Genomic DNA, 22,083 nt, shown 5'->3' with positions numbered 1-22,083 from the left:
GAATGAATAATTTATTATTTATTACTGTTGTTTTATTTATTAATACTGTATTTCTATTAGTATTTTTTATCATTGTTATGGTATATTTATTCCAATGTTGGGAGGACTTGTAAAAATCAACATTTCATTGTGCAGTACACACATCTGCTGCATATATGACAAATAAAATTGAATTGAATTGAATTAAAGAAATTAGCATCAAATATCAATAGCCACTAATTGAAAGCGATTGTCATTTCACTTCCTTATGCTCAATTTAACTTCTGGAGGTCCGCACCACCCAAAGCAATTAACACACGATGTCCAGGGAATGCATCACCGGTGTCGTGTTAAGGAATGAGATAAACGTGAAGAAAAATAGCCAAGTGTGTGGGGCGCGAAAAATGGGATTAGGTAGCACAGGTGCAAAGCGTCACCTCTGGTGTTGAAAATTCTACCATTCAATCAACTCACTCAGCAGAGCGCTGCCAGTGACCCGCGTCACATTAGAATGGTACGTGAGCCTTTATTACAGAAAGGACTGGAGTCAATGTTAGCTGTAATTATTTGGGGGCCGTGTGGCCCATTCAAAAGTCCACGCATGCACGGTTTTTTCCAATTTAAAAGCCAGGTCACCGGCTGCTCGGGACCCCCGCGCAGCTTAAAGGAAACATTGATTGGAGTACAAGAGTAAGGAAGTCTTAAAGGTGCATGCAGGTGGTTAAGAAGGCAAATGGTATGTTGGCCTTCGTAGCGAGAGGGTTCGAGTACAGGAACAAGGATGTCTTGCTGCAGTTGTACAGGGCCTTGGTGAGACCACATCTTGAGTATTGTGTGCAGTTTTGGTCGCCTTATCTGAGGAAGGATGTTCTTGCCATGGAAGGAGTTCAGCGAAGATTCACCAGGCTGATACCTGGGATGGCAGGAATGACGTATGAGGAGAGATTGGGTCGATTGGGCTTATACTCACTGGAGTTTAGAAGATTGAGAGGGGATCTCATTGAAACGTATAAAATTCTGACAGGAATGGACAGAGTAGATGCAGGAAGGATGTTCCCGATGGCGGGGGAGTCCAGAACCAGGGGACACAGTCTAAGGATAAAGGGTAGGCCATTTAGGACAGAAAGGAGGAGGAATTTCTTCACCCAGAGAGTGGTGAACCTCTGGAACTCTCTACCACAGAAGGCGGTGGAGGCCAATTCATTAAATATATTCAAGAAGGAGTTGGATATATTTCTTAAGGCTAAAGGGATCAAGGGATATGGAGAGAAGGCAGGGACAGGGTACTGAATTTGGATGATCAGTCATGATCGCATTGAATGGCGGAGCAGGCTCGAGGGGCTGAATGGCCTACTCCTGCTCCTATCTTCTATGTTTCTATCCCATTGAAACTTATAAAATTCTAACAGGACAAGACAGACTACATGCAGGAAGGATGTTCCCGATGGTCAGGTAGTCCAGAACCAGGGGTCACAGTCTAAGGATAAGGGGTAACCCATTTAGGACAGAGATGAGGAGGAATTTCTTCACCCAGAGAGTGGGGAACCTGTGGAACTCTCTACCACAGAAGGCAGTTGAGGCCAATTCATTAAATATATTCAAGGAGATATATTTCTTAAGGCTAAAGGGATCAAGGGACATGGGGAGAAGGCAGGGACAGGGTACTGAATTTGGATGATCAGTCATGATCTCATTGAATGGCGTAGCAGGCTCGAGGGGCCGAATGGCCTACCTCTGCTCCTATCTTCTATGTTTACTCCAATTATATAGGGCCCTGGTGAGACCACACCTGGAGTATTGTGGACAGTTTTGGTCTCCTTACCTAAGGAAGGATATACTTGCCATAGAGGGAGTGCAACGAAGGTTCACCAGACTGGTTCCTGGGATGGGGGGATTGTCCTATGAGGAGAGATTGAGGAGACTAGGCCTATATTCTCTAGAATTTAGAAGAATTAGAGGTGATCTCATTGAAACATACAAAATTCTGACAGGGCTTGACAGGGTAGATACTGAGAGGCTGTTTCCCCTGGCTGGGGAGTCTAGAACCAGGGGTCACAGTCTCAGAATAAGGGTTCGGCCATTTAGGTCTGAGATGAGGAGAAATTTCTTCCCTCAGAGGGTGGTGAACCTTTGGAATTCTCGACCCCAGGGGGCAGTGAAGGCTCAGTCGTTGAGTATATTCAAGACAGAGATCGATAGATTTTTGGACTCTAGGGGAATCAAGGGATATGGGGATAGAGAGTTGAGGTAGAAGATCAGCCATGATCTTATTGAATGGTGGAGCAGGCTCGAGGGGCCGTGCGGCCGACTCCTGCTCTTATTTCTGGAGATCTTCGAATCCCAGCTGGGATTGGGACTCCGGTTATATTCGAGTGCAGCTGTCTCGCTGTATAGTACGCACGCAGCCTCCTCGTGGTTGAGGGCACGGTTTAAGCGGAGGCAGAATTTCACAATACAAACTCGCTGTATAGTACGCACGCAGCCTCCTCGTGGCTGAGGGCACGGTTTAAGCGGAGGGAGAATTTCACAATACAAACTCGCTGTATAGTACGCAAGCAGCCTCCTCGTGGCTGAGGGCACGGTTTAAGCGGAGGGAGAATTTCACAATACAAAATGCCCGGCACCCACAGAAAACCTGGAGGTGAAAAACACACAGCAAAGCCAGCAATGGGAGTTTCAGTTTCTTTTATTTTATCCACACACAATTCAGCCAAGTTTAGTAGCCAGTTCTTTCGCTTTTGCCTTTTCCAGTTTTGCGAAGCGTGCAACAGATTTTTGGCCCAGAATCCCACCACCCCAGTGCCGGCGGATCTGAGAGAGACAGAGAGACACACACACAGAGGTTATAAAATGCTGCCACCAAATACTCAACACAACTGAACAAACCTAACTAGAGTTGCCTGCTTTAATGTCGGGATCTTGTGTTCCACTCCCCTCCCAGTCGCTGTGTATTGACAGTGGGGAACACTCACTCTCTCTCCTCCCAGTCGCTGTGTATTGACAGTGGGGAACACTCACTCTCTCTCCTCCCAGTCGCTGTGTATTGACAGTGGGGAACACTCACTCTCTCTCCTCCCAGTCGCTGTGTATTTACAGTGGGGAACAGACATTCTCCTACGATCTCACTCCCTCTTACACACACTGCGATGTGGTGTAGACATTCTCCTACGATCTCACTCCCTCTTGCACACACTGCGATGTGGTGTAGACATTCTCCTACAATCTCACTCCCTCTTACACACACTGCGATGTGTGGTGTAGACATTCTCCTACAATCTCACTCCCTCTTACACACACTGCGATGTGTGGTGTAGACATTCTCCTACAATCTCACTCCCTCTTACACACACTGCGATGTGTGGTGTAGACATTCTCCTACAATCTCACTCCCTCTTACACACACTGCGATGTGTGGTGTAGACATTCTCCTACAATCTCACTCCCTCTTACACACACTGCGATGTGTGGTGTAGACATTCTCCTACGATCTCACTCCCTCTTACACACACTGCGATGTGTGGTGTAGACATTCTCCTACAATCTCACTCCCTCTTACACACACTGCGATGTGTGGTGTAGACATTCTCCTACAATCTCACTCCCTCTTACACACACTGCGATGTGTGGTGTAGACATTCTCCTACAATCTCACTCCCTCTTACACACACTGCGATGTGTGGTGTAGACATTCTCCTACAATCTCACTCTCTCTTACACACACTGCGATGTGTGGTGTAGACATTCTCCTACAATCTCACTCCCTCTTACACACACTGCGATGTGTGGTGTAGACATTCTCCTACGATCTCACTCCCTCTTACACACACTGCGATGTGGTGTAGACATTCTCCTACGATCTCACTCCCTCTTACACACACTGCGATGTGTGGTGTAGACATTCTCCTACAATCTCACTCCCTCTTACACACACTGCGATGTGTGGTGTAGACATTCTCCTACAATCTCACTCTCTCTTACACACACTGCGATGTGTGGTGTAGACATTCTCCTACAATCTCACTCTCTCTTACACACTGCGATGTGTGGTGTAGACATTCTCCTACAATCTCACTCCCTCTTACACACACTGCGATGTGTGGTGTAGACATTCTCCTACGATCTCACTCCCTCTTACACACACTGCGATGTGTGGTGTAGACATTCTCCTACAATCTCACTCTCTCTTACACACACTGCGATGTGTGGTGTAGACATTCTCCTACAATCTCACTCCCTCTTACACACACTGCGATGTGTGGTGTAGACATTCTCCTACAATCTCACTCTCTCTTACACACACTGCGATGTGTGGTGTAGACATTCTCCTACAATCTCACTCTCTCTTACACACACTGCGATGTGTGGTGTAGACATTCTCCTACAATCTCACTCTCTCTTACACACACTGCGATGTGTGGTGTAGACATTCTCCTACGATCTCACTCCCTCTTACACACACTGCGATGTGTGGTGTAGACATTCTCCTACAATCTCACTCTCTCTTACACACACTGCGATGTGTGGTGTAGACATTCTCCTACAATCTCACTCCCTCTTACACACACTGCGATGTGTGGTGTAGACATTCTCCTACGATCTCACTCCCTCTTACACACACTGTGATGTGTGGTGTAGACATTCTCCTACAATCTCACTCCCTCTTACACACACTGCGATGTGTGGTGTAGACATTCTCCTACGATCTCACTCCCTCTTACACACACTGTGATGTGTGGTGTAGACATTCTCCTACGATCTCACTCCCTCTTACACACACTGTGATGTGCTTTAGACATTCTCCTACGATCTCACTCTCTCTTACACACACTGCGATGTGGTGTAGACATTCTCCTACAATCTCACTCCCTCTTACACACACTGCGATGTGGTGTAGACATTCTCCTACAATCTCACTCCCTCTTACACACACTGCGATGTGGTGTAGACATTCTCCTACGATCTCACTCCCTCTTACACACTGCGATGTGGTGTAGACATTCTCCTACGATCTCACTCCCTCTTACACGCACTGCGATGTGGTGGAGACATTCTCCTACGATCTCACTCCCTCTTACACACACTGCGATGTGGTGGAGACATTCTCCTACAATCTCACTCCCTCTTACACACTGCGATGTGGTGTAGACATTCTCCTACGATCTCACTCTCTCTTACACACACTGCGATGTGGTGTAGACATTCTCCTACAATCTCACTCCCTCTTACACACACTGCGATGTGGTGTAGACATTCTCCTACAATCTCACTCCCTCTTACACACACTGCGATGTGGTGTAGACATTCTCCTACGATCTCACTCCCTCTTACACACTGCGATGTGGTGTAGACATTCTCCTACAATCTCACTCCCTCTTACACACTGCGATGTGGTGTAGACATTCTCCTACGATCTCACTCCCTCTTACACACACTGCGATGTGGTGTAGACATTCTCCTACGATCTCACTCTCTCTTACACACACTGCGATGTGTGGTGTAGACATTCTCCTACGATCTCACTCTCTCTTACCTCATCGTATCGGTCATTGTAGTTTGTCCGGACCGCTTCAACCAGTTTTCCGATGGCACCTTTATCCTCACTGAGTGAGGAGGCAGAAAAAACACAAGAGGCTTTTTAAGTAAAGAGCAATTATTTCCCCCCCCCCCCAAAAGACAGATGTACAATCTTCAGTTAACAGCCAAAAGCTCAGGGTTAAAAAGCTCAATTTATTCAACAATTGAATTTTTCAGATTCAATTTAAATGTCATCACAGCTGATGGCTTATTAAATGCATTACTGTATGAAAAGCGCAGCGATCCTTGACTGGAGCGCGGCTGTGAATTAAGCAGAGTACACAGAGCCAGAGGGATCAGGCAAGAGCAGGGAGGGTTCAGGAGGGGTCTCGATGCCAGCCAATGGGGCAGCTGCGAGAGGGAGAGACACACACATGGGAACACCATCACCTCCAAGTTCCCCTCCCAGTCACACACCATCCGGTCTTGGAAATATATCGCTGTTCCTTCATCGTCGCTGGGTCAAAATCCTGGAACTCCCTCCCTAACAGCGCTGTGGGAGTACCTTCACCACACGGACTGCAGCGGTTCAAGAAGGCGGCTCACCACCACCTTCTCAAGGGCAATAAATGCTGGCCTTGCCAGCGACGCCCACATCCCGTGAATAAATGTTTAAAAAATACACACACACACACGTGTGTGAAGGGAGCCGGCTCGAGGGGCACCCGTGCGAGGTCACAGCAGGTGAGCAGCTCCTGTGGAAGTGTATCTACAGCCCCGCAAGCCCCCTCTACCATCTGATCGCGGAGGCTGTCACTAAACGGTTTACCAGTCTCAACACGGTTCCAATTACTGCCATCCAGCCACCTTACTGCGCCCAGCTGCAAGTGTTAGGATTAATGAGCTGTTGACGTGCTGGATAGACTGACTGGCTGCAGACTGAAGACAGGCTCTCCGCTCAGCTCGCCCACGTGATTGCGCATCTCTGATCCACTTGAGACTTCTCAAAGGGCCAGATCTCAATGCAAGTCTTAGTAAAGAAAGGAACAGCTGGGAGTGATGGTGCTGTCGCACAATGGCCTGTGTCTCGCCAGTCAAAGCAAGCTCTTCTTCAAACGGCTCTACTGTCAAAGGACCAGACAGGACAGTGCAGGAGGGAGTATCGGGCTTGGGTCAGGGTTAACTCAACTACCCACTCTGCTCCAACACCCGGCCCTTCAAATCCTTATCCCAATTGCCTTTTACAGGGCATTACAGTCTCTGCCTCAGTGTGTGAAAACATCCCTTCTAACTTCCACCATTCCCCAGTGATAATCCTCAGCCCCTCTGCCCCCTTCCTCACTATTTACACCTTCAAAAACTGCCATTAAAACTTCCCTTAACCTTCTGGGAGTGGGCAGTGGGGGGGAAAAGAGGCCCTCAGTCGGAACTCTATGCTGGCTGGGCGGGGGGAGGCGGTCTGCACCCCAGATCTCTTTCTTTTTTAATGGGGGTACCCTGATGTGAATGCAAGAGTCCCAGCTATTGTCGCAGTTGCATAGAAACATTACGACACAGAAAGAGGCCATTCGGCCCATCGTGTCCATGCCTGTCGGAAAAGAGCTCTCCAGCCTAATCCCACTTTCCAGCTCTTGGTCCGTAGCCCTGTAGGTTACGGCACTTCAAGTGCATATCCAAGTACTTTTTAAATGTGATGAGGGTCTCTGCCTCTCCCACCCTTTCAGGCAGAGTGTTCCAGACCCCCACCACCCACTGGGTGAAGAAATTCTCCTCAAATCCCCTCTAATCCTTCTCCCAATTACTTTAAATCTCTGCCCCCTGGTTATTGACCTCTCTGCTGGGGGAAATAGGTCCTTTCTATCCACTCTATCTGGGCCCCTCATAATTTTATACACCTCAATAAGGTCTCCCCTCAGCCTCCTCTGTTCCAAGGAAAACAACCCCAGCCGATCCAATCTTTCCTCATAGCTAAAATTCCCCAGCCCAGGCAACATCCTGGCAAACCTCCTCCGTACACTCTCTAGTGCAATCACGTCCTTCCTGTAAAGTGGTGACCAGAACTGCACTGCAAGGGGCTGTTTGTTGAAAGCTAAACTAGGATAAAACCCTAGCGGCCTCTCCACAACCCCGATGAACATCTAGGACGAGGAGTCCAACCAGATTAGGACCAACAGGACGTCCTCCGTTCCCCCAGCGGACACGCGGACCGGGACAACGATCTGGCCCCCCCGCCATTTCAGGACGCCCCCACTTAGCGGAGAGGCGGACACGGGCCGGGGTCGCGCCGGTCGTACTCACGGATTGACTTGAGCGAAGGCCACGCAGCTACAGGTCTTCCTGTGCACCAGCCTGCCGAGCCGAGCTTTCCCTTTCACGATGCAGTACGGGACGCCCATCTTGCGACACAGAGCGGGCAGGAACACCACCAGCTGCGAGAGACACCGGTCAAAAAATAAACCTACGTTGGCCCCGAGAACGGCTGCTCACTCTCGATTTGACGGAAGACAGTGATGGCTTCACACGGAGGCACCCCGTGTGCGCGTATAAACCGCTGTATTTCTAATTGCTCCTCGCATGCCTTCAGCGATAAACTATTAGGCCAGCCCATTTCCTTTCCGCACTGCCCCCCTCCTCTGCAAAGCAGCCGCTATTTCTGTCTGTAAAGCAAAAACCCAGGGCAGTCTCCAGCGCAGTAACTGCGCTCCAGATAACCGCAGCTCCTTTGCAGCATCGCACTTTCCCTGCAGTTCCATCGCACGGCAAATCCAAGAGACAATCCCTCACTTGTTCAACCCCTGCGGCATGGCTTTTACTCGGGAATCTCATTTTCTTGCCTGGCATTCCCAGATTAATACAAGACTCGCAATATTCACATTGTCCCAAAGGTCACATTGAGGCAGTGCCATTCGCGGTCCTGTCGCAGCGGACCCAGCACTGATTTGCTACTGATCTCAATGTCTCGAACTCCACCTGTAAAATCCCTTCTGCCCTGCACCCTGAAATTGCACAAATCATACAGCTGGTGGCTCCACTGATTATACTTAGCCTACGGTTGCTGCAGCACTCGTGATAGACTGAAAATTTACACCCACAGAATTCCTCAGTGGAAGCACTCTCGCCTCCGAGACAGAAGGTTTGAGTCCCACTCCAGAGGCTCGAGCACAAAATCCAGGCGGACGCTCCCAGTGCAGTACTGAGGGAGCGCTGCACTGTCAGAGGGTCAGTACTGAGGGAGCGCTGCACTGTCGGAGGGGCAGTACTGAGGGAGCGCTGCACTGTCGGAGGGACAGTACTGAGGGAGCGCCGCACTGTCGGAGGGTCAGTACTGAGGGAGCGCCGCACTGTCGGAGGGTCAGTACTGAGGGAGCGCCGCACTGTCGGAGGGACAGTACTGAGGGAGCGCCGCACTGTCGGAGGGTCAGTACTGAGGGATCGCCGCACTGTCGGAGGGGCAGTACTGAGGGAGCGCCGCACTGTCGGAGGGTCAGTACTGAGGGATCGCCGCACTGTCGGAGGGGCAGTACTGAGGGGGCGCTGCACTATCGGGGGGCAGTACTGAGGGAGCGCTGCACTGTCGGAGGGTCAGTACTGAGGGATCGCCGCACTGTCGGAGGGGCAGTACTGAGGGAGCGCTGCACTGTCGGAGGGGCAGTACTGAGGGAGCGCTGCACTGTCGGAGGGTCAGTACTGAGGGATCGCCGCACTGTCGGAGGGGCAGTGCTGAGGGAGCGCTGCACTGTCGGAGGGTCAGTACTGAGGGAGCGCTGCACTGTCGGAGGGTCAGTACTGAGGGAGTGCTGCACTGTCGGAGGGTCAGTACTGAGGGAGCGCCGCACTGTCGGAGGGGCAGTACTGAGGGACCGCCGCACTGTCGGAGGGGCCATACTGAGGGAGCGCTGCACTGTCGGAGGGGCAGTACTGAGGGAGCGCCGCACTGTCGGAGGGGCAGTACTGAGAGAGCGCTGCACTGTCGTAGGGTCAGTACTAAGGGAGTGCAGCACTGTCGGAGCGGCAGTACTGAGAAAATGCTACTGTCAGAGGGGGAGTGCTGAGGGAGTGCCGCACTGTCAAAGGGGCGGTACTGAGGGAGCGCCGCACTGTTGGAGGGGCAGTACTGAGCGAGCGCTGCACTGTCGGAGGGTCAGTACTGAGCGAGCGCTGCACTGTCGGAGGGTCAGTCCTGAGCGAGCGCTGCACTGTCGGAGGGGCAGTACTGAGGGAGCGCCGCACTGTCGGAGGGTCAGTACTGGGGGAGCGCCGCACTGTCGGAGGGGCAGTACTGAGGGAACGCCGCACTGTCGGAGCGGCAGTACTGAGGGAGTGCCGCACTGTCGGAGCGGCAGTACTGAGGGAGTGCCGCACTGTCGGAGGGTCAGTACTGAGGAAACGCTACACTGTCAGAGGGGGAGTGCTGAGGGAATACTGCACTGTCAAAGGGGCGGTACTGAGGGAGCGCCGCAGTGTCGGAGGGTCAGTACTGAGGGAGTGCCGCACTGTCAAAGGGGCGGCACTGAGGGAGCGCCGCACTGTCGGAGGGGCAATACTGAGGGAGCGCTGCACTGTCGGTGAGGCAGTACTGAGGAAGTGCCGCACTGTCGGTGAGGCAGTACTGAGGAAGTGCCGCACTGTCGGAGGGGCAGTATTGAGGGAGCGCCGCACTGTCGGAGGGGCAGTATTGAGGGAGCGCCGCACTGTCGGAGGGGCAGTATTGAGGGAGCGCCGCACTGTCGGAGGGGCAGTACTGAGGAAACGCTGCACTGTCGGAGGCGCAGTACTGAGGGTGCCCTGCACTGTCAGAGGGGCAGTACTGAGGGAGCGCCGCACTGTCGGAGGCGCAGTACTGAGGGAGCGCCGCACTGTCGGAGGGGCAGTACTGAGGGAGTGCAGCACTGTCGGAGAGGCAGTACTGAGGGAGCGCCGCACTGTCGGAGGGGCAGTACTGAGGGAGCGCCGCACTGTCGGAGGGGCAGTACTGAGGGAGTGCAGCACTGTCGGAGAGGCAGTACTGAGGGAGCGCCGCACTGTCGGAGGGGCAGTACAGAGCGAGCATCGCACTGAGGGGCCGTCTTTCGGATGAGATGTTAAACCAAGGCCCCGTCTGCCCTCTCAGATGGATGTAAAAGATGCAGAGTAAAAGCCATGCTCCAGGGGTTGCACAAGTGAGGGATTGTCTAATGGATCTTGTATTTGCCGTATAATTGAGCTGCAGGGAACTGCAAAGGTGCTGCAGTTATTGATGAAGAGCTCCCCGGTGTCCTGGCCAATATTTATCCCTCAACCAACATCAGATGATCTGGTCATTTATCTAAATTGCTGCTTGTGGAATCTTGCTGTGCACAAATTGGTTTCTGCGTTTCCTACATTACAACAGTGACTACACTTCAAAAAGTACTTCATTGGCTGTAAAGCGCTTTGGGCTGTCCTGTGGACATGAAGACATAGAAACATAGAAGATAGGAGCAGGAGTAGGCCATTCGGCCCCTCGAGCCTGCTCCGCCATTCAATGAGATCATGGCTGATCATCCAAATTCAGTACCCTGTCCCTGCCTTCTCCCCATATCCCTTGATCCCTTTAGCCTTAAGAAATATATCCAACTCCTTCTTGAATACTCCTCCAGAAGACCCTCTGGAGTGAGGCCTGGGCCCACAACCTAATGCAGAGCCTTACCCCTGCACCAAGGCGGACGTAGCAAATCCACCTCACAATCCAGAATAGCCGTGATATCGAGATCATCTTACTCCATTTGGGAAAGGTGGGTGGTGGAAGAGCGCAAAAGCCAAGCGAAAAGCCTTGAGACTACAGGGAGCGTGCGTCAAGAGTGCTCACGCGCTGCAGTGCCTTCTTCAGATGATGGGTTTCATTCATTTTACAAACGGTTAAACAGAAAGGCAGATCCAACTGCAACTCAAGAACATAAGAATTAGGAGCAGGAGTCGGCCGTTCGGCCCCTCGAGCCTGCTCCCCCCATTCAATAAGATCATGGCTGATCATCAACCTCAACTCCACTTTCCCGCCCGATCCCCAGATCCCTTGATTCCCCTAGAGTCCAAAAGTCCATCGAGCTCTGTCTTGAATATACTCAACGGCTGAGCATCCACAGCCCTCTGGGGCAGAGAATTCCAAAGATTCACAACCCTCCGAGTGAAGAAATTCCTCCTCATCTCGGTCTTAAAATGGCCGACCCCTTATCCTGAGACTATGACCCCTGGTTCTAGACACTCCAGCCAGGGGAAACAACCTCTCAGCATCTACCCTGTCAATCCCCTTCAGAATCTTGCATGTTTCAATGAGATCACCTCTCATTCTTCTAAACTCTAGAGCGTATAGGCCCATTCTACACAATCTCTCATCATAGGACAACCCTCTCATCTCAGGGATCAATCTAGTGAACCTTCGTTGCATCGCCTCAAAGGCAAGTATATCCTTCCTTAGATAAGGAGACCAAAACTGTGCTCAGTACTCCAGGTGTGGTCTCACCAAAGCCCTGAACATCTGATATCGATAAGACTTTTGTTAGGTATGGGGATTATGGGATGTGGAGCGAAGGCGGGTAAATGGGGTTGAGGTACAGAGTAGCCATGGTCTGGTTGATTGGCAGGACAGGCTCGAGGGGCTGAATGGCCTCCTCTTGTTGCGAAGTTCATTCGGTGTCCCAGGACACAGCTTACCTCAATCGGATCGACGTCGTGCGCCATCACCACCAGCTGAGCTTTCTTGCTTTCCACCAGTGTGGTCACGGTATTCACACCTAGCAATACAAAGAGGGTGGATGACATCCCGTGTATTTCTTACTGTGTTTAAAGTGCAGAGATTTTATCCTGCAATAGGCCATTAAACCAGCAGCAGCGACAAACCGGGAGAGGCACAGTGCTCAGAACAATCACCGACATGGAGCACACCACAGAGCAAGAATCACCCGCAACATACAGCGCCTTTAATAACGTCCCAGGACGCTTCACAGGACTGTGGCTGGATAAAATGGACACTCAGCCAAAGGAGGAGACGTCAGGCTACAGGACGATGTAGACGGGTTGGTCAGATGGGCAGAACAGTGGCAAATGGAATTTAACCCTGAAAAGTGTGAGGTGATGCATTGTGGGAGGACTAACAAGGCAAGGGAATACACAATGAATGGTAGGACCCTAGGAAGGACAGAGGATCAGAGGGACCTTGGTGTGCATGTACATTGATCCCTGAAGGCAGCAGGACAGGTAGATAAGGTGGTTAAAAAGGGCATATGGGATACTTGCCTTCATTAGCCGAGGCATAGACTATAAGAGCAGGGAGGTTATGATGGAGCTGTACAAAACGCTAGTTAGGTCACAGCTGGAATACTGTGTGCAGTTCTGGTCGCCACACTATAGGAGGGATGTGATTGCATTGGAGAGGGTGCAGAGGAGATTCACCAGGATGTTACATACAAACATAGAAGATAGGAGCAGGAGTAGGCCATTCGGCCCCTCGAGCCTGCTCCACCATTCAATGTGATCATGGCTGATCATCCAAATTCAGTACCCCGTCCCTGCTTTCTCCCCATATCCCTTGATCCCTGTAGCCGTAAGAAATATATCCAACTCCTTCTTGAATATATTTAATGTATTGGCCTCTACTGCGTTGTGTGGTAGAGAATTCCACAGGTTCACCACTCTCTGGGTGAAGAAATTCCTCCTCAATTCTGTCCTAAAAAGGCCTACCCCTTATCCTTAGACTGTGACCCCTGGTTCTGGATTCCCCGACCATCAGGAACATCCTCCCTGCATCTAGTCTGTCCAGTCCTGTTAGAATTTTATAAGTTTCAATGAGATCCCCTCTCATTCTTCTAAACTCCAGCGAGTACAAGCCCAATCGACGCAATCTCTCCTCATACGTCATTCCTGCCATCCCAGGTATCAGCCTGGTGAAGCTTCGCTGAACTCCTTCCATGGCAAGAATATCCTTCCTCAGATAAGGTGACCAAAACTGCACACAATACTGGGCTGGAGCGCTTCAGCTATGAAGAGAGACTGGACAGGCTGGGGTTGTTTTCCTTAGAGCAGAGGAGGCTGAGGGTGGACCTGATTGAGGTGTACAAAATTATGAGGGGACGTTGCGCGTGACGTCACAGAGCGCCAGGCCTCGGCGCACGTGAGCAACCGGGCGACGTCAGGACGTTGCGCGTGACGTCACAGAGCGCCCGCCCTCGACACACGTGACCAGCCACGCGACGTCAGGACGTTGCGCGTGACGTCACAGAGCGCATGGCCTCGGCACACGTGACCAACTCGCATGACGTCATGTGGCCAACACTTGACTCATCCTCACAGCAGTGGCTACAATCCCGGAAATGCCCGCCCGCATCAAACACACTTTATATCAGATATACAACCCCGGCCTACAGACTGCAGCGGTTCACCACCACCACCTTCTCCAGGGCAATTAGGGATGGGTAATCAATGCTGGCCTGGCCAGCGACACCCACATCCCGTGAGTGAATTTAAAAAAAAGTTCCACAAGATTTCATCAGCAACATTTTTTTGACATTTTTTGCTTTGAAGAATGAAAATATTGCATTGGGGGGTCTGGAGCCCAGAACAGCCCGAGAGACATTACTGAGCCAGTGAAGAAATTTGGAATGGCCCCCCAGATTCTCAATTCAATTCAATTCAATTCAAATCGCTTTATTGGCATGATAAGGTACATCTTATGTTGCCAAAGCATCGAAAAACATTTATGGTTGAACACATAAACACAGATCTATCCACACAGTGTAGAAACAGATATATGCACGGTGGCATAGTGGTTAGCACTGTTGCCTCACAGCGCCAGGGACCCGGGTTCAAATCTGGCCTTGGGCGACTGTCTGTGTGGAGTTTGCACATTCTCCCTGTGTCTGCGTGGGTTTCCTCCGGGTGCTCCGGTTTCCTCCCACAGTCCAAAGATGTGCAGGTTAGGTTGATTTGGCTATGATAAATTGACCCTTAGTGTTAGGGGATTAAATACATGGGGTTACGGGGATAGGGTGGGATATGTGTCGGTGCAGGCTCGATGGGCCGAAATGGCCTCCATCTGCACTGTAGATTCTGTGTGATCCCTGAGTGTATAAATATACATTCATATAATTTGTATATACTCTTTTCTTATATTTAATGGTTGTCCCTCTGTTTATGGCAAGCTGTAACATAGTGTGCCGCTAATGTTACACAATTTCTCTCTTCCCCTAGTAGGTATGGGAGTTTTCGGTCGTCATTCAAATTTCTGAATTCAGGGCATATTTTTGTGAATTTTGGGTAGAAATTCTCCCTTATGCCCTGATATTTTCTACAAGCTGTGAGGAAGTGCATCTCTGTCTCCACCACTCCCTGACTGCAGTGAGAGCATATCCTGTCCTCTCTTGGTAGCCGGGTCTGCCTGTGTCTGCCTTTTTCGATGGCCAGGCTGTGTTCACTAAGTCTGTACATTGTCAAGGTTTTTCTCAGTTTGCTATCCTTTACCATGGTCAGGTATTCAGCCATGTTGTATTGTCTGTTTAGGGCCAAGTAGCAATTGAGTTTGTTTTGGGTTTTTGTTGTTTCTGCCCAATATGACAGATATTTTTCCTTTTGCTTAGTGACGATTGTGTTGGGTCGAACTCTTTGTGCTACGCTGTCACTGTCCTGGGGCTGGTTATTGTTAGTAGTGTTAGTAGTTACTTCACTGAGTCCCAGGACTAGTTGACTGAGGGTATTCTTCTTTATGGTCCTCTCTTGGCATTTCAGGGCTTCGTAATGATAGCAGTGGGGGTTGCTCATTTTTAGGTGTTTCCGAAATTTGGTGGCTCTTTTTTGGATAGTGATTATTAATGGATATTAGCCTAGTTCTGCCCTGCATGCATTGTTTACGGTTTTCCTTTGAGTCCGGAGGGTACTTTTACAGAATTCTGCATGTAGGATCTCAATTGGGTGTTTGTCCCATTTTGCAAATTCTTGTTGTGTTAGCGGTCCCCACACCTCACTGCCATAGAGTGCAATTGGTTCAATTACTGATTAAAAAATTTTGAGCCAAATGCTAATTGGGATTTCTATTTGGATTGATTTTTTAATGGCATAGAAAGCCCTTCTTGCTTTCTCTTTCAGTTCATTCACAGCCAGATGAAAATTTCCCGTAGAACTGATTTTTAAGCCCAAGTATGTGTAGTTAGTGGTTTGTTCAATTTTAGAGAGTATCCTGTCCGGCTGCATCACTACCTGGTATGGCAACTGCACCGCCACAGACCGCAAGGCTCTACAGATGGTAGTGAAAGCTGCACAAAATACCATAGGAATTAAACTACCTGCTGTGCAGGATTATCTACCCCGGGGTAGATATCCTGCCTGGATGAGTGCAGCTCCAACAACACTCAAGAAGCTCGACACCATTCAGGATAAAGCAGCCCGCTTGATTGGCACTCCATCCACCACCTTCAACATTCACTCCCTCCACCACCGGCGCACTGTGGCTGCAGTGTGTACCATCTACAAGATGCACTGCAGCAACTCGCCAAAGCTCCTTCAACAGCACCTTCCAAACCCGCGACCTCTACCACTTAGAAGGACAAGGGCAGCAGACGCATGGGAACATCACCACCTACAAGTTCCCCTCCAAGCCACACACCATCCTGACTTGGACCTGTATCGCCGTTCCTTCACTGTCGCTGGGCCAAAATCCTGGAACTCCCTTCCTAACAGCATTGTGGGTGTACCTGCACCATATGGAGTGCAGCGGTTCAAGAAGGCGGCTCGCCACCATCTTCTCAAGGGCAATTAGGGATGGGCACTAAATGCAGGCCTAGCCAGCGACGCCCACATCCCATCAATGAATAAAAAAAAAGGTGCCGGGGGAAGGCCCTGAGAATCATTAAAGACGCAAGCCACCCCAGCCACAACCTCTTCGCCCTGCTCCCGTCCGGTAAGAGATACCGAAGCATACGGTCTCGTACCAGCAGGTTTCGAAACAGCTTCTACCCCCAGGCCATAAGACTCATGAATGAATAATTTATTATTTATTACTGTTGTTTTATTTATTAATACTGTATTTCTATTAGTATTTTTTATCATTGTTATGGTATATTTATTCCAATGTTGGGAGGACTTGTAAAAATCAACATTTCATTGTGCAGTACACACGTCTGCTGCATATATGACAAATAAAATTGAATTGAATTGAATTAAAGAAATTAGCATCAAATATCAATAGCCATTAATTGAAAGCGATTGTCATTTCACTTCCTTATGCTCAATTTAACTTCTGGAGGTCCGCACCACCCAAAGCAATTAACACACGATGTCCAGGGAATGCATCACCGGTGTCGTGTTAAGGAATGAGATAAACGTGAAGAAAAATAGCCAAGTGTGTGGGGCGCGAAAAATGGGATTAGGTAGCACAGGTGCAAAGCGTCACCTCTGGTGTTGAAAATTCTACCATTCAATCAACTCACTCAGCAGAGCGCTGCCAGTGACCCGCGTCACATTAGAATGGTACGTGAGCCTTTATTACAGAAAGGACTGGAGTCAATGTTAGCTGTAATTATTTGGGGGCCCCCGCGCAGCTTAAAGGAAACATGGATTGGAGTACAAGAGTAAGGAAGTCTTAAAGGTGCAGCAGGTGGTTAAGAAGGCAAATGGAATGTTGGCCTTCGTAGCGAGAGGGTTCGAGTACAGGAACAAGGATGTCTTGCTGCAGTTGTACAGGGCCTTGGTGAGACCACACCTTGAGTATTGTGTGCAGTTTTGGTCGCCTTATCTGAGGAAGGATGTTCTTGCCATGGAAGGAGTTCAGCGAAGATTCACCAGACTGATACCTGGGATGGCAGGAATGACGTATGAGGAGAGATTGGGTTGATTGGGCTTGTACTCGCTGGAGTTTAGAAGAATGAGAGGGGATCTCATTGAAACTTATAAAATTCTGACAGGACTGGACAGACTAGATGCAGGAAGGATGTTCCCGATGGTCGGGGAGTCCAGAACCAGGGGACACAGTCTAAGGATAAAGGGTAGGCCATTTAGGACAGAAATGAGGAGGAATTTCTTCACCCAGAGAGTGGTGAACCTGTGGAATTCTCTACCACAGAAGGCAGTTGAGGCCAATTCATTAAATATATTCAAGAAGGAGTTGGATATATTTCTTAAGGCTAAAGGGATCAAGGGGTATGGGGAGAAAGCAGGGACCGGGTACTGAATTTGGATGATCAGCCATAATCGCATTGAATGGCGGAGCAGGCTCGAGGGGCCGAATGGCCTACTCCTGCTCCTATCTTCTATGTTTCTATCCCATTGAAACTTATAAAATTCTAACAGGACAAGACAGACTACATGCAGGAAGGATGTTCCTGATGGCAGGGGAGTCCAGAACCAGGGGTCACAGTCTAAGGATAAGGGGTAAGCCATTTAGGACAGAGATGAGGAGGAATTTCTTCACCCAGAGAGTGGTGAACCTGTGGAATTCTCTACCACACAAGGCAGTTGAGGCCAATTCATTAAATATATTCAAGGAGATATATTTCTTAAGGCTAAAGGGATCAAGGGACATGGGGAGAAGGCAGGGACAGGGTACTGAATTTGGATGATCAGTCATGATCTCATTGAATGGCGGAGCAGGCTCGAGGGGCCGAATGGCCTACTCCTGCTCCTATCTTCTATGTTTACTCCAATTCTATAGGGCCCTGGTGAGACCACACCTGGAGTACTGTGTGCAGTTTTGGTCTCCTTACCTAAGGAAGGATATACTTGCCATAGAGGGAGTGCAACGAAGGTTCACCAGGCTGGTTCCTGGGATGGGGGGATTGTCCTATGAGGAGAGATTGAGGAGACTAGGCCTATATTCTCTAGAATTTAGAAGAATTAGAGGTGATCTCATTGAAACATACAAAATTCTGACAGGGCTCGACAGGGTAGATACTGAGAGGCTGTTTCCCCTGGCTGGGGAGTCTAGAACCAGGGGTCACAGTCTCAGAATAAGGGTTCGGCCATTTAGGTCTGAGATGAGGAGAAATTTCTTCCCTCAGAGGGTGGTGAACCTTTGGAATTCTCGACCCCAGGGGGCAGTGAAGGCTCAGTCGTTGAGTATATTCAAGACAGAGATCGATAGATTTTTGGACTCTAGGGGAATCAAGGGATATGGGGATAGAGAGTTGAGGTAGAAGATCAGCCATGATCTTATTGAATGGTGGAGCAGGCTCGAGGGGCCGTGCGGCCGACTCCTGCTCTTATTTCTGGAGATCTTCGAATCCCAGCTGGGATTGGGACTCCGGTTATATTCGAGTGCAGCTGTCTCGCTGTATAGTACGCACGCAGCCTCCTCGTGGCTGAGGGCACGGTTTAAGCGGAGGCAGAATTTCACAATACAAACTCGCTGTATAGTACGCACGCAGCCTCCTCGTGGCTGAGGGCACGGTTTAAGCGGAGGGAGAATTTCACAATACAAAATGCCCGGCACCCACAGAAAACCTGGAGGTGAAAAACACACAGCAAAGCCAGCAATGGGAGTTTCAGTTTCTTTTATTTTATCCACACACAATTCAGCCAAGTTTAGTAGCCAGTTCTTTCGCTTTTGCCTTTTCCAGTTTTGCGAAGCGTGCAACAGATTTTTGGCCCAGAATCCCACCACCCCAGTGCCGGCGGATCTGAGAGAGACAGAGAGAGAGACACACACACAGAGGTTATAAAATGCTGCCACCAAATACTCAACACAACTGAACAAACCTAACTAGAGTTGCCTGCTTTAATGTAGGGATCTTGTGTTCCACTCCCCTCCCAGTCGCTGTGTAGTGACAGTGGGGAACACTCACTCTCTCTCCTCCCAGTCGCTGTGTATTGACAGTGGGGAACAGACATTCTCCTACGATCTCACTTTCTCTTACACACACTGCGATGTGGTGGAGACATTCTCCTACGATCTCACTCTCTCTTACACACACTGCGATGTGGTGTAGACATTCTCCTACGATCTCACTCTCTCTTACACACACTGCGATGTGGGTAGACATTCTCCTACGATCTCACTCTCTCTTACACACACTGCGATGTGGTGTAGACATTCTCCTACGATCTCACTCTCTCTTACACACACTGCGATGTGTGGTGTAGACATTCTCCTACGATCTCACTCCCTCTTACACACACTGCGATGTGTGGTGGAGACATTCTCCTACGATCTCACTCCCTCTTACACACTGTGATGTGTGGTGTAGACATTCTCCTACGATCTCACTCTTACACACACTGCGATGTGGTGTAGACCTTCTCCTACGATCTCACTCCCTCTTACACACACTGCAATGTGTGGTGTAGACATTCTCCTACGATCTCACTCCCTCTTACACACACTGCGATGTGTGGTGTAGACATTCTCCTACGATCTCACTCTCTCTTACCTCATCGTATCGGTCATTGTAGTTTGTCCGGACCGCTTCAACCAGTTTTCCGATGGCACCTTTATCCTCACTGAGTGAGGAGGCAGAAAAAACACAAGAGGCTTTTTAAGAAAAGAGTAATTATTTCCCCCCCCCAAACACAGGTGTACAATCTTCAGTTAACAGCCAAAAGCTCAGGGTTAAAAAGCTCAATTTATTCAACAATTGAATTTTTCAGATTCAATTTAAATGTCATCACAGCTGATGGCTTATTAAATGCATTACTGTATGAAAAGCGCAGCGATCCTTGACTGGAGCGCGGCTGTGAGTTAAGCAGAGTACACAGAGCCAGAGGGATCAGGCAAGAGCAGGGAGGGTTCAGGAGGTGTCTCGATGCCAGCCAATGGGGCAGCTGCGAGAGGGAGAGACACACACATGGGAACACCATCACCTCCAAGTTCCCCTCCCAGTCACACACCATCCGGTCTTGGAAATATATCGCTGTTCCTTCATCGTCGCTGGGTCAAAATCCTGGAACTCTCTACCTAACAGCACTGTGGGAGTACCTTCACCACACGGACTGCAGCGGTTCAAGAAGGAGGCTCACCGCCACCTTCTCAAGGGCAACTAGGGATGGGCAATAAATGCTGGCCTTGCCAGCGACGCCCACATCCCGTGAATAAATGTTTAAAAAATACACACACACACATGTGTGAAGGGAGCCGGCTCGAGGGGCACCCGTGCGAGGTCACAGCAGGTGAGCAGCTCCTGTGGAAGTGTATCTACAGCCCCGCAAGCCCCCTCTACCATCTGATCGCGGAGGCTGTCACTAAACGGTTTACCAGTCTCAACACGGTTCCAATTACTGCCATCCAGCCACCTTACTGCGCCCAGCTGCAAGTGTTAGGATTAATGAGCTGTTGACGTGCTGGATAGACTGACTGGCTGCAGACTGAAGACAGGCTCTCCGCTCAGCTCGCCCACGTGATTGCGCATCTCTGATCCACTTGAGACTTCTCAAAGGGCCAGATCTCAATGCAAGTCTTAGTAAAGAAAGGAACAGCTGGGAGTAATGGTGCTGTCGCACAATGGCCTGTGTCTCGCCAGTCAAAGCAAGCTCTTCTTCAAACGGCTCTACTGTCAAAGGACCAGACAGGACAGCGCAGGAGGGAGTATCGGGCTTGGGTCAGGGTTAACTCAACTACCCACTCTGCTCCAACACCCGGCCCTTCAAATCCTTATCCCAATTGCCTTTTACAGGGCATTACAGTCTCTGCCTCAGTGTGTGTGAAAACATCCCTTCTAACTTCCACCATTCCCCAGTGATAATCCTCAGCCCCTCTGCCCCCTTCCTCACTATTTACACCTTCAAAAACTGCCATTAAAACTTCCCTTAACCTTCTGGGAGTGGGCAGTGGGGGGGAAAAGAGGCCCTCAGTCGGAACTCTATGCTGGCTGGGCGGGGGGAGGCGGTCTGCACCCCAGATCTCTTTTTTTTTTAATGGGGGTACCCTGATGTGAATGCAAGAGTCCCAGCTATTGTCGCAGTTGCATAGAAACATTACGACACAGAAAGAGGCCATTCGGCCCGTCGTGTCCATGCCTGTCGGAAAAGAGCTATCCAGCCTAATCCCACTTTCCAGCTCTTGGTCCGTAGCCCTGCAGGTTACGGCACTTCAGGTGCATATCCAAGTACTTTTTAAATGTGATGAGGGTCTCTGCCTCTCCCACCCTTTCAGGCAGTGAGTTCCAGACCCCCACCACCCTCTGGGTGAAGAAATTCTCCTCAACTCCCCTCTAATCCTTCTCCCAATTACTTTAAATCTCTGCCCCCTGGTTATTGACCTCTCTGCTGGGGGAAATAGGTCCTTTCTATCCACTCTATCTGGGCCCCTCATAATTTTATACACCTCAATAAGGTCTCCCCTCAGCCTCCTCTGTTCCAAGGAAAACCCCAGCCGATCCAATCTTTCCTCATAGCTAAAATTCCCCAGCCCAGGCAACATCCTGGTAAACCTCCTCCGTACCCTCTCTAGTGCAATCATGTCCTTCCTGTAAAGTGGTGACCAGAACTGCATTGCAAGGGGCTGTTTGTTGAAAGCTAAATTAGGATAAAACCCTAGCGGCCTCTCCACAACCCCGATGAACATCTAGGACGAGGAGTCCAACCAGATTAGGACCAACAGGACGTCCTCCGTTCCCCCAGCGGACACGCGGACCGGGACAACGATCTGGCCCACCGCCA

The 22,083-nt window shown here is 50.0% G+C and overlaps 1 protein-coding gene and 2 pseudogenes across 3 annotated transcripts in view; all 3 read right to left on the bottom strand.

Moving 5' to 3' along the window:
* Positions 1–2,647: 2,647 nt before the first annotated feature.
* LOC147096492 (large ribosomal subunit protein eL8) overlaps positions 2,648–22,083 on the bottom strand; it is a 42,836-nt gene continuing 23,400 nt past the window's right edge. For 2 of the 3 annotated variants that reach the window (XM_085975295.1, XM_085975292.1), the window contains 2 exons: positions 19,860–19,929; positions 18,967–19,109 (listed from right to left, as the gene is read on the bottom strand). In XM_085975295.1, coding sequence (XP_085831421.1) covers positions 19,005–19,109; positions 19,860–19,929 — 175 coding nt within the window. In that variant the 3' untranslated portion in view covers positions 18,967–19,004. Of the gene's footprint in view, positions 2,791–5,509; positions 5,580–7,791; positions 7,923–12,162; positions 12,243–18,966; positions 19,110–19,859; positions 19,930–22,083 lie in introns of those variants that run through there. The other variant, XM_085975293.1, reaches the window with a different exon arrangement.
* On the bottom strand, positions 5,682–5,756 carry LOC147096495 (small nucleolar RNA SNORD36; annotated as a pseudogene).
* Positions 20,028–20,102, bottom strand: LOC147096494 (small nucleolar RNA SNORD36; annotated as a pseudogene).

The sequence above is a fragment of the Somniosus microcephalus genome, unplaced genomic scaffold, assembly GCF_052327205.1.
Source record: "Somniosus microcephalus isolate GS21.2 unplaced genomic scaffold, FLI_Smic_1.0 unresolved_chr1, whole genome shotgun sequence".
Classification (NCBI taxonomy): domain Eukaryota; kingdom Metazoa; phylum Chordata; class Chondrichthyes; order Squaliformes; family Somniosidae; genus Somniosus; species Somniosus microcephalus.
Note: the sequence above shows the minus strand (reverse complement) of the source record. Positions and strands in the feature narration are given on the sequence as shown.